General features: G+C 43.9%; 1 protein-coding gene across 11 annotated transcripts in view; it reads left to right on the top strand.

Annotated features, from left to right (window-relative positions):
• The window catches only part of TBC1D9 (TBC1 domain family member 9), a 123,569-nt gene that overhangs the window by 42,390 nt on the left and 67,917 nt on the right, over nucleotides 1-13,262 (top strand). For 10 of the 11 annotated variants that reach the window (XM_025268097.3, XM_025268099.3, XM_006079246.4 and 7 more), the window contains exon 2: nucleotides 12,882-12,992. In XM_025268097.3, coding sequence (XP_025123882.2) covers nucleotides 12,882-12,992 — 111 coding nt within the window. Of the gene's footprint in view, nucleotides 1-12,670; nucleotides 12,704-12,881; nucleotides 12,993-13,262 lie in introns of those variants that run through there. The other variant, XM_025268098.3, reaches the window with a different exon arrangement.

Raw genomic sequence — 13,262 nt, 5'->3', positions numbered from 1 at the left:
TTTCATTCATTTAACTTTTATGGTTTTAAATTTAGGACTATAATCTTCTGATTTAAGATAAGCTGGTTGTGAAACACCTAGTCACTACAACTGAGTTAAGCCCCATATGTATGAATATGTATCAGTTTGTTGTATTCTGTGCTTTATATACTAAAGGGGAAAAAATGAAGTTTTAAAAAAAATGTCTGAAAGGACAGACCCCTGTCCGTTGGAGTGTGTTTTGCGAATGCCGATCATTCCAGTATTGACCCCTAGCTGGCATATTGCATCCTAGCAACAAGATTACTAACCTGTGGTTGTGAAGGAACAGCTTTAATGTAAACACAGTAATCATCTGTTTACTTGATGCCTTGATCTCTCTTTGAGTAAAGAAAGCCCAAAATAGAAGGCTGGAAGTAATTGAGAAAACAAAAAAAAATTTTTTTCTATCATAAAAATATTGACTGTACATTTGAGAAACTTTTAGAAACTTTTAAACAACACAAAAGGAAGTAAAATTGTTTTATCCACCAATATGTTCATTTTTGTAATCTTTAAAAATGTTATAATTCATAGCATAGATAATATTGTACTTGTAACTTAACAGTTACATGTAGAACATATAGGACAAAAATTAGAGCTTTGTGGGGTTTTTTTCGCATAGCATACTAAATATGTTTTGCCATCTCATTAAATAATTATTTGAGGATATGACTTTAAATGTCTAAATATTGTATAGGTGTTCTGGAATATATATAGACATTCTAGATCACTGACTATGAATGTAATTTTAAATCCATAACTGTTTCTATTGTTGTTTAGTTGCTAAGTCATGTCCAACTCTTTTGTGACCCCATGGAATGTAGACTGCCAGGCCCCTCTGTCCATGGAAGTCTTGAGGCAAGAATACTGGAGCAGGTTGCCATTTCCTTCTCCAAGGGGTCGTCCCGTCCCAGGGATCAAACCTGTGTCTGCTGCATTGGCAGGCAGATTCTTTACTGCACAGCCACCAGGGATGTGATATTATTTCACTGTGGAGAAGAGGTTAGCTGTATTAGGAGGAAGGTAGGCAGTTGTTTTGGGACAGTGAGTGGCTTCTGCAAAGTCAGCCCACCCGACAGAAGGGGTCCTAGGACCATGACACTGAGGTTTCCTCGAGGTGGTGGGTGCGGCTTGTCTCTTAGAAGCAGTGGGCTTCTCACTAGTAAACTGCTCCAACCAGCACCAAAAGGACTCCTGCATCCTTGCTCTCATGCCTGACCTTGGCTGACCTTGAGTCATCAGTTTCAGGTGTTTAGAGCTACTTCTGTAGACAAGATGAGAATCAGTACACCTTCCCATCATATAAATATCATGAATATGCATCTATCTTCCTCTTCCCGGGTTGAGAGCTTATTTGAGGAATTGGATCACCCAGGTGCCTCGGGTGCTTCTGAATAAATCCAGTCCATTGTCCTCATTGGTCTAGATCAGAGTAGACCTGAATCCCTGATTAAAGTCTGAAAACAACAAGCTTGTCTGTGGAGATGACATCACCCCTGCACTGCCAGGGTCAGGACCGCTCCCTGGATGTGTGGTCCATGCTGGTGCACAGGGACCCACTCTTAGAAGAGCCCAAGGCTTAGTTTACTGTTCTACTGTGGCTGTCTAGGAATTCCTAAGAATTTTTGACATAGAGTACCTGCATTTCGTTTTGCACAGGGCCCCACAAATTGTGTTATTGGTCTCAACGATCGTGTGAAGTACAGTATTAAAGAGATATTTTAACAGTTCCTTCTCAGACACCACCTCCGAAGAGAAGGAAAAATCAATTCCACCTGCACTCCCTTTTCTGCAGGAGAAGAAGGTGCATGTGACTTTAAGAGACTGGCCTGCAGGGTGAAGTGGAACAACTCCTGTAAGACTTGGCCTTCCAGGGTGCTTGGGAGTTTTGAGCAGCTCAGAACTAATTGGCTACTTGACAGAGGCTCTGCGGGCGAAATGCTCTTCCGATTTCGGATTTCTGCCCTGTTTGTTCAATTGTAAACCAGCCTGTGTTTTATCTTTTGTGGCAAATATGAACATATATTTTGAGCCCTAACTTTTCTGGGCACAATGACCCTGCCTGCAATCCAGAATTAGTTTGAAACACTGCAGAAAGGGTGCCCCGCCTCTCTGAGCCTCATCATTCAATCCCCTCGAGCTTGCTCCCCTCTGGGTAAGAAATGAGTCAAGGGTCTCTTCAGAGATCACCAAATCAGCTAGTTCAGATTCTTCACACTTGTACTTATTTTTTATTATTTTTTAAAATTGAAGTAGAATTGACATACACAATGTTAGTTTCAGGCTGGTTCTCGTCACTTTTAAACCCAGGCCCCTTAAGATAAATGTAGGACACAAACCTCATGCCTTTCCTTATTCATGTATTGGGGCTTCCCAGGTGGTGCTAGTGGTAAAGAACCCGCCTGCCAATGCAGGAGATGTAAGAGACGTAGGTTCGATCCTTAAGTCGGGAAGATCCCCTGGAGGAAGGACATGGAAACCCACTCTAGTATTCTTGCCTGGAGAATCCCATGGACAGAGCAGGCTGGCCAGCTACAGTCTGTCTGGCTACACAGATTCAGACACAACTGAAGCAACTTAGCACATAGCACATTCTTGCTTTCAAGTGAGAAATGATTTTGTGCAATTTTATTTTAGTTTGCAGTGGCAGAGCGATAATTTTTTTCATTTCCCAAATAAAAAGTTATAGAATTAAATGTACTCTTGATACGTGATTCTAGTAAACATAATCCCTCCAGCCTCCCCTTCAGCAATGCAGTGCTATTTAAAGTGCCTGTTTTGCAACCTTTTTGTTTCAGCTGCCTTGGGCTAAAGAATAGAAATTGAAATTAAGCATTTAGAAAGCTAGAGCCATTTGTCTGTTAAATAATGAAAAAATTGGAGGTTTTTATTTTCTTTGTCTCTTTTTATATTCTGTAGCTATATTTTAGTATTTTGTGGGCTCTGTACTTTACAAAAGTCTCAGTCTGCAACATACTGGAAACCAGAAACAAACTGATTCTTACCAGGAATAAAGTACTGTCCTAACTGACAGAATCAGCAATGTATTTCCTCCATCAGCAGAATTCTCATTAATTCATCTTTCCACAAATGGTCACAAGGTTGTGTGTGTGTGTGTGTGGATGGGCTCCCTTCCCTCTAGTAACTTGTCCTGCTGCTGTGCTCAGTCGTGTCTGACTGTTTACGACCGTATGGACTATAGTTTGCCAGGCTCTTGTGTCTATGGAATTTTCCAGGAAGAACACTGAAGTGGGTTGCTATTTCTTCTTGTGGTGGATCTTCCCAACCCAGGGATTCAGCCTGCAGTTCCTGTGTCTCCTGCGTTGGCAGGCAGATTCTTTACCTCCTGAGTCACCTGGGAAGCCCCTGCCTTGCTTATTTCACTGCAGTGGTGATATACACCTGGCTGGACTTGTGTCCTGAAAGGCAGCAGTGTAGGTGAGATGGGAGAATCATAAGTGGCCTGTTTTCTACCAGTAATCATGGCTTGAACCATGTTGAGAAACTGTTTTCTACCTAAATATGCTAGAGGAGTTGGAAAATAAGCAACATTTATGAAAACAGAACATTCCCAGACTGTTCTGAGCTGAAAGTAGAATCCCAGCTTTGGACTGGCCTCTGCCTTTGAGCCAGCGGTACTTACGTCTGAGAAAGGCTGTTAGAGTCTTTGAGGTTATTGACACTGAGAAACACATTGTCTCCATCTCTAGCTGCAGCCATCTCACCCTGCTAAACCTCCAGGACTCTTACCTCCTTCGGCGGAACCAGCCATCGCCTGGATTTCTCTCTCACACCCACTGTGACTGGCCTGCCATAGCCCAGGTGGGCCATCACACTGGGGGCATTACAAGCTGAGGTGCAGGTATAGGTAGGGAGCCAACTCTCACCTGGCAATTCCAGCCTTTCCCTTCGAGGCTGCCTATACATGCCAGTTCCTTCCTCTCTCTTCTGGTCTCCTGGCCTGTATGGTAGTGCAAACAGAGTGTTTACCAACCTAAGTGGCAGATGCAACAGTTGAAATTGACTAAATCTTTGAGTTTTCTTATGTTTTTTTGGTAACAACTGCTAATCTCTGGACTACTTGCCAAAGTAGGAGAATGGAAAGACAATGCTTTCCCTAAATAGTAATAGCTCTAGTCTTGATCCACCTTCATTCCAGATCATTGTCAATATTCATTAAAAAGTGACAGATTACTTCCAGAGATTAGAGAAGTTAATTTCCCATGATGAATTTCAGTTTCAGATCTGAGTTCGGTCTGTATCACCCCCCTCACTCTCTGAGATGGGATTTTCTAGCCTTTTTCTCGAGTCTTGGTCCCCTTTTCTTGTCTGATTTATAGGCAAATTTAATTATTTATAGCCAGTTTACTAGAACTTGTTATATTGGGGCCTGTGGGACAGAGATGAATAAACTCTGGAAATAATTCTTGGTTTCTCCCAGTGTCCATCAGGTTGAAAACTTTGTGGCCCATTTTGTAAATATTCAGCATGATGTGGGGGACATTATCCCAGGCTTTGGGAATTCCAGGATAAATAAGGCTGTGCCTGCCTCAAGGAACTGACAGCCCAGTGGGAAGAAACCACTTTTTTCCCTGGTAGGAAGCAGTGTAACAACTGCCTTAGTAATGTGAAGTGCAAAGTGGTTAGCAGATCACAGACAAGGGAATAGTTAATTGTTAGGAGATTTGGGAGTGTTGAGAGGATGGGGAGAGTGTGTGAAAAGAGTAAAACAAATGCTTTAGGTGATTTGACCTGGTTTTTGAGGGAAATAGACATTTTCCAGAAAGAAAAAAAAGGCATTCCAATCAAGTAAAACAACTTGGGCAAAGCCTCGAAGGCTTTAGAAACAAACAAGCAAACGAGATTTATTCAGAGAAGTGTAAAAATTATGATGTGGCTGGTGTTGATATATGTATCTATCAGCAACTGCTTCTAGGTATTGTTTAAAAACGTGTGTGTGTGTGTGTGTGTGTGTGCGCGCGCGCGCAAGTCTCTGAGTTGTGACCAGGCTCCTCCATCCATGAGATTCCCCAGGCAAGAATACTGGAGTAGGTAGCCATTTCCTTCTCCAGGGTATCTTCCCGACCCAGGGATGGAACTGGGGTCTCCTGCATTGCAGGCAGATTCTTTACCATCTGAGCCACCAGGGAAGCCCTGTTATCGGTTAAGAGCTTTCTGCCTATTATCACAGTCCACCTAAGTGCTAAGACATACATGCTAGGTACCAGTGACATAGAGGCAGCAGCAGGAGAAGGACAGATGGGAGCCTGTGACCTGTAGAAACCTTACATGGGAAGGAAAAAGAGGGCCTTGCAAATACTGATCTCAAGGTCTTGCATTTATATAGAACAAATACAGAGATGTAAATCCAAATGTAACAGAAAAGTAAATCCGAGTATATTGCCTCTCTGGCTTTAAAAATATCTGAGTGTATTTGCTGAAGTGAATTGAAATCCAGTGTATATGTGAGTGGAAGACTCTAAATAGTAAACGCTGAATTTCTGACCTAGAAATTTCAGCAAATGTCAGCACAGTAGGAAAGGTAAGTAACTCAGATAGGGAACTGGAGTGACCAACAAACAGGGAAGAAACTTACTAATCATCAGAAAATGCAAATTTCAAGAACAGATACTGTTTCTCACCCTTGAGATGGGTGAAAAATTTTTTTAATTTCATAATACTAAGTGTTGGAGATATTAAGGATAAACAGATATTCTCTTCCTTCCGTGGTATAATGTAAATTTCCTGGTGTGAGTGTAAATTGACACAATCACTTTGGAAAGCAGTTTTGTAATAACTAATAAGGTTTCAACACACACGTAGCCTATGACCCAACAATTTCATTTTAAAGAAAGTGCTTACATACTTAAGAATCATGTACAGAGAATGACTGCAGTGCCCATCGTAGCAAAAGAAAAAATATAGAGATAAACCCAAATGTTCTTTATTAGGAAAATGGGTAAGTTACAGTGTATTTAAACAGCAGACTATTATCAGATCAGATCAGATCAGTCGCTCAGTTGTGTCCGACTCTTTGCGACCCCATGAATCACAGCACGCCAGGCCTCCCTGTCCATCACCAACTCCTGGAGTTCACCGAGACTCACGTCCATCGAGTCAGTGATGCCATCCAGCCATCTCATCCTCTGTCGTCCCCTTCTCCCCTTGCTCCCAATCCCTCCCAACATCAGAGTCTTTTCCAATGAGTGAACTCTTCACATGAGGTGGCCAAAGTACTGGAGTTTCAGCTTTAGCATCAGTCCTTCCAAAGAAATCCCAGGGCTGATCTCCTTCAGAATGGACTGGTTGCATCTCCTTGCAGTCCAAGGGACTCTCAAGAGTCTTCTCCAACACCACAGTTCAAAAGCATCAATTCTTCGGCGCTCAGCCTTCTTCACAGTCCAATTCTCACATCCATACATGACCACAGGAAAAACCATAGCCTTGACTAGATGGACCTTTGTTGGCAAAGTAATGTCTCTGCTTTTGAATATGCTATCTAGGTTGGTCATAACTTTCCTTCCAAGGAGTAAGCGTCTTTTAATTTCATGGCTGCAGTCACCATCTGCAGTGATTTTGGAGCCCAGAAAAGTAAAGTCTGACACTGTTTCCACTGTTTCCCCATCTATTTCCCATGAAGTGATGGGACTGGATGCCATGATCTTCGTTTTCTGAATGTTGAGCTTTAAGCCAACTTTTTCACTCTCCACTTTCACTTTCATCAAGAGGCTTTTGAGTTCCTCTTCACTTTCTGCCATAAGGGTGGTGTCATCTGCATATCTGAGGTTATTGATATTTCTCCCGGCAATCTTGATTCCAGCTTATGTTTCTTCCAGTCCAGCTTTTCTCATGATGTACTCTGCATATAAGTTAAATAAGCAGGGTGACAATATACAGCCTTGACGAACTCTTTTTCCTATTTGGAACCAGTCTGTTGTTCCATGTCCAGTTCTAACTGCTGCTTCCTGACCTGCATACAGTTTTCTCAAGAGGCAGATCAGGTGGTCTGGTATTCCCCCATCTCTTTCAGAATTTTCCACAGTTTATTGTGATCCACACAGTCAAAGGCTTTGGCATAGTCAATAAAGCAGAAGTAGATGTTTTTCTGGAACTCTCTTGCTTTTTCCATGATCCAGCGGATGTTGGCAATTTGATCTCTGGTTCCTCTGCCTTTTCTAAAACCAGCTTGAACATCAGGAAGTTCACGGTTCACATATTGCTGAAGCCTGGCTTGGAGAATTTTGAGCATTACTTTACTAGCGTGTGAGATGAGTGCAATTGTGCGGTAGTTTGAGCATTCTTTGGCATCGCCTTTCTTTGGGATTGGAATGAAAACTGACCTTTTCCAGGCCTGTGGCCACTGCTGAGTTTTCCAAATTTGCTGTCGTATTGAGTGCAGCACTTTCACAGCATCATCTTTCAGACTATTATACAATATTCAAAATGAATAAATCAGATTTATAAGAATAACCTGGGCAATTTTTACAAACATATCATTGGGTAAAAAAAAGATTGCAGAAAAATATCAACTCTATCATTAATGTAAAATTTTAAATGTACATCAGTGCTAAATTATTGATAGATTCATGTATGTACGTGGGGGCCAATAAAAGTATAAGGACGTGGATGGGAAGAGTAAAAATATTGGAGGGGTTCGAGTGCCCCCTCTGCAGTGGGAAGGGAAATACTGGAGGGTGGTGAATGGGGAGGAAAATAGGATTGAAGGGAACACAAAGAGGGGAGCTTTGCTGGGTGTGTGATGTTTTCTTTAAAAAAAAAAAAAAAAAAAACAGGGACTTCCCTAAAGGTCAGGTGTTAGGACTTCACCTTCCAATGCAAGGGCTTTGACTCCTGGTTGGGGAGCTGAGATCCCACATGCCTCCAGGCAAAAACAAACAAACCAGCAAAGCATAAAGCAGGCAATATTGTAAAAAATTCAATAAACACTTTAAGAAAGGTCGACATCAAAAAAATCTTAAGCAGATAAGACCGGTTGTTAACATCGGAGTGATGGGATATGTATTTTGTAATTTTCAGGGTTTTTCTGTCGTTTTGAAATATTTCATGAAACAATGGTGCTCAGTACATACCGGGCACTCTTTTGAGTGGATACTGTTCGTATTTTTGACTGTGATGGGTGGGTTGCGGGATCTTAGTTTCCCGACCAGGGATTGAAGCTGGGGCACCCACAGTGAAAGCACTGAGTCCTAACCACTGGACCGCCAGGGAACTCCCTAGCAGGCGCTGTTGTAGCTTCCGCATCAGCAGACAGCCCATTCCCCAGACTTCTCCAGCAGGGTCTTTGTAGGGCTCTATCTTTGACAGGCCAGACGGCTGAGGGAATGAATAGAGGGAGGCCGAGAGAGCTGTAGGACCTTGTCCACTTTGATATTAAATTATCCTGGGTCATCAGTAGATGGATTGATTGTTGCCACGGGCACATCTGTGGGTGTTGCACCCTCCCCTGACACATCCCATCCTCTAAAGGGTGAGGGGCTGCCCAGGAGTGGAAATGCCTCTTGTCTGCATCGCATAGTGCACACAGCGGGGGAAGGCCTAAAGGTATCAGTTTTGCAGCGTGTTTTCTGAATCTCCTTGAAAACAGCACTTTAATGTTATAACATGCCCCCGAGCTAATGTAATAGGTAGATGCAGAGAAGAGTTATTTTGAGGGCCATAATTTGACTTAGTTATCTCAGGCGATCAAAGATTGTTTAACACCAGAAATAGCTGAGTAGAACAGCTGCTAAAACAGTGCTTTGTGTAGGAAATGATGAAAGGTTCAGTATTTTGACAGCCATTTCAGAGGGATGAGTAATAAGACTTCTAAGAAAATCCTGATTACTGCTTTTGTGGGGGAATACTCTAGACTAGATTTCAGATTTCCCATTATCTAGCGTTCTGTGTGGACAGAGTGCAGAAGGAGTGTTTTCTCTTTTCCAGAGTCTTGACTCCTTGTCTCAGTATAATGTAGGCAGCACGGTAAATATTTATGATTTAGTCTTCTAAAAATACATAACTTGTCCTTTGATCAGACATGTGTTTAGGTCTTACAGTGCTCCAAGCAACGTTCGGGGTCTAGGGGCCCAAAGCGATCCATCAGACCTTGTTGTCATGGAGCTCCCAGCCTGGAAAGAGGAGAAGAAATGGAACAAGGCAAAATGTACACTGATTTTAAATAAATGCAGTACGTATTACAGGAGCAGAACTCAGAGGGAGATCAGGGTTAGAAAGAGGTGGCGTGAGAGAATTAGGAGTTTGTCATTTGGGATGGTGGGAGGTAGGCGTTGATGGACAAGCACACTATCCCAAGTGGAGGGAAAACCCTGGTCCGTGTTACCAAGTGAATGGATATTTTTAAATTTTTTATTTATTTCTTTTTCTTTTTAATAATTTTATTTATTTATTTTTGGCTATGCTAGATCTTCATTGCTTCATGGACTTTTCTCTAGTTGAGGCAAGCAGGGGCCAGTAGATATGGATGTGCCTGTTAAGTGAAAGTGTTGGTCAGTAAGTCGTGTCTGACTCTTGTGATCTCATGGACTGTAGCCTGCCAGGCTCTTCTGTCCATGGGATTCTCCAGGCAAAAATACTGGAGTGGGTTGCCATGCTCTCCTCCAGGGGATCTTCCTGATCCAGAGATCGAACCTGGGTCTGTTGCGTTGCAGGCAGGTTCTTTACCATCTGAGCCACTGGGGAAAGACGATGTGCCTGTTAGTGTTCATCTAAATCTTCATGGAATTGGTGGTACCAGTTGTGAATGCACACGGTTGGTGAGCTGGCATCTAATCAGAAACCCTCATTCCACTGGCATCCTCTTGAAGGCCACTGAATTTTCTTTCCCTCTGAGTGATACCAGAGGGCTTTTAATTAGAATAGTGGATGGTATAGATGATTTGTAGTTACGGACATTTGTGGTCAAGACATGTGGATGGGATTGGACCTTTTCAGAGGTCTTCTCTCTTTGGTGTCACAGAGTATAGAAGACTAATGAGACATTAAGGATGAGGGAACTGAGGCTTGGAGGGTCTGGGTCTGGGAGGTGGCCCAGCCAGGACTGAAGAGCTCCAGAACCCGGACTTCCTCTGTGGACTGCTCTGCATGCCCTTGGAAGAATCTTTATCTACCGTGACGCTCTCTTAGAGGCTCGTTAAACCACAGAGGCTGGGCTTCCCTACTGGCTCAGACGTAAAGAATCCACCTGTAACTCAGGAGATGCAGGTTTGATCCCTGGGTCAAGAACATCCTGTGGTCAAGAAGGGAATGGCAACTCACTCCAGTATTCTTGCCTGGAGAATCCCATAGACAGAGGAGCCTGGTGGGCTACAGTCCGTGGAGTCGAAAAGAGTCAGACATGACTGAGTGACTAATACACACACAAACCACAGAGGCTCATCCTTAACTGTGAAGCCTGTGTGCCTTAGAAACAACGGATGTGTCACTTCCAGTATTTTGATTCTAGAAAAGGAAAAGTATTACCAATGCTTGCCTGTTATAAGTGATGGACTTGTATTTCTGGATCACATGTGTTTCTAGTTAACATAGAGAGCAATCCAGTTTAGCTGGCACTCTTTGCTTTTCCTATTAATACACTCTCCCATCTGCAGATAATTGAAGAGTAATTAGAGGTCTGCAGTAAATTCTAGTCACAGTAGAGAACAAAAATGCACACGTGTGGTATTCTATGGAAAATGACTCCTCAGAAAACTCTGCAGACCCTAAAGACTTGATTTTTGATGTATTTCATACAAGCCAGAGCAAACACATGAATTCATTTACCCTTTAGTGAAAGTGTGGGCTTCCCTGTGGCTCAGACGGTAAGGAGTCTGCCTGCAATGCGGGAAACCCAAGTTTGATCCCTGGGTTGGGAAGATTCCCCTGGAGAAGAAAATGGCAACCCCCTCCAATATTCTTGCCTGGAAAATCCCATGGACAGAGGAGCCTGGCAGGCTACAGTCCACAGGGTCGCAAAGCGTCGTACACAACTGAGCGACTTCGCTTTTACTTTCTTAGTGAAAGTATGTTGCTCCTGGTGTAAGCAGATCAGCTAGTGATCATGGTGGTTCGCAGTGAACCTAGGTGGACTCCTGGCTGTGGACAAAGACCGAAAGGACAGCTGTGGGGCTTCCCCGTGTAAACCTCCCCAAGGTTTCTTGCTTAATACCTCGAGTTCGGGAAGGCAAGGGCTATTACGGCCACTTTACTAATGAGGGGGTGAAAGCCACCAGAAACTCAATGGCTTGTCCATGTGCCCCAGACCAGGAAGGAGCTCTTCTGAACGCTAGGTCACTTGACCCCAGGCTGGCAGAGCAGAAGGAAGCGATGTCAATAGCATCATGCATATTACGGTATTATTCAGGAGGGACAGAACCAAGCCTTAAGATGTTACTGGAAGACAACACATCAGGAGATATTGGCGGTGATAGTTTCATAAGAACCCGTGGTTCAGATTCAGTAGAACTTCATGAGGGGTCTGCGGGCGGGGGGCAGGCACTGGGCTTGGTGCTTCCTGTATCCTAGTTATTTGCAACTGTGGCAGGACAAGGAAGGCGGGGGCCTTTTACTTTCCCCTCCCTGCCTCGACTAGCATCACTTCCACCTCCAAGTCGTTTTTAATCACCATGTGACGAATAGCAAAGAACTCTGCCATTGAGATGGGGGAAATGCTTGTTTCACAGCCCTGTTCACTCCTAAACGCAGCCCTAATATACTGCCTGGCCCTCGCCCCGACTGGATTACACATGTCTTAGGGACTCTTGGAGAAGGCAGTGGCACCCCACTCCAGTACTTTTGCCTGGAAAATCCCATGGACGGAGGAGCCTGGTAGGCTGCAGTCCATGGGGTCGCTAGAGTTGGACACGACTGAGCGACTTTACTTTCACTTTTCACTTTTATGCATTGGAGAAGGAAATGGCAACCCACTCCAGTGTTCTTGCCTGGAGAATCCCAGAGACGGGGGAGCCTGGTGGGCGGCCGTCTATGGGGTCGCACAGAGTCAGACACGACTGAAGCGACTTAGCAGCAGCAGCAGTAGCAGCAGGGACTCTTGCCTTATTCAGCTTCATGCCCACTGGGTCTGCTTTGCATCTGAAAGTGTGAAAGTGTTAGTTGCTCAGTTGTGTCTGACTCTTCGCGACCACATGGACTGTTGCCCACCTTTGTCGATGGAATTCTCCAGGCAAGAATACTGGAGTAGGTTGCCATTCCCTTCTCCAGGGGATCTTCCTGACTCAAGGATCAAGCCCGGGTCTCCTGCATTGCAGACAGATTCTTTACTGTCTGAGCCATCAGGGAAGCCCTGCCTTGCATATAGTAGTCATTTATTGTTTGCTGAGCTGAACTGTACCTTTTCAATACAAAAGAAAGGTGAGAAATATTATTATTATGAAAATAAGACGTGGGGCTGCCTAGCACATGGACTCAGATGTACATGACTGGTTCCTGTGGGTTTGTTAGGTTACTTAAGGATTTGTTTCCAGGATGAAGAAGGGGAGAAAATATTACACACTGTAATGACGGTAAAGCAGAGACCCCAGAATATCAGTGCTTCATACCTTACTTTTTAATTTGAAACAGGTATTTACTATGAATAACACCGTGTGCCAGGGACTGAGGTAGGAGCTTTGTTGGTTTTGTCTTGGAAACCAGCACTGTCTGTCAGCGCATGCAGCGTCTCTTGCAGGTGGGTGGAACAAGTATTGCAGAGCAGCAGCATCACACCCGAGAGGAAAGTTCTGTCCAGATGGGATGTGGTGGGAGAGGGTTTGTTGACAGGTCCACCAGAAGGGGCGTATCCACACAGCTGCCTCTGGGAATTTGGAGGAGACCCTTAAACTTTTCTTCCCGCTTTCTGTCCTCAGGCCTCTTGGTGGGCACCCTTGATGTCGTGTTGGACTCCAGTGCCCGCGTCGCTCCTTACCGAATCCTGTACCAGACTCCAGATTCTTTGGTCTATTGGACCATCGCCTGTGGTAAGTGCAATATTTGGAAATACGGGAAGTGTTATGATTGACAACTTTCTTTCAGAAGGGAAGGGACATTTCATCGTGAGATGCAACCTATGGGTCATTTAAGACAAGTTAGTATAGCCGTTTCAGCAGATAAACCCTGAATCTCAGCAGTTTAACACAATAACGGTTTCTTTCTCAACCTGCTGAAGTCTTATTGGGATCCAGTGGCCACCTCCATCTGTAGTAACACCCCATAGAACACAAAGCTTCCAAGATCAACTTCCAAGGAAA

This window comes from Bubalus bubalis, chromosome 17 (assembly GCF_019923935.1).
Source record: "Bubalus bubalis isolate 160015118507 breed Murrah chromosome 17, NDDB_SH_1, whole genome shotgun sequence".
Taxonomy (NCBI): domain Eukaryota; kingdom Metazoa; phylum Chordata; class Mammalia; order Artiodactyla; family Bovidae; genus Bubalus; species Bubalus bubalis.
Note: the sequence above shows the minus strand (reverse complement) of the source record. Positions and strands in the feature narration are given on the sequence as shown.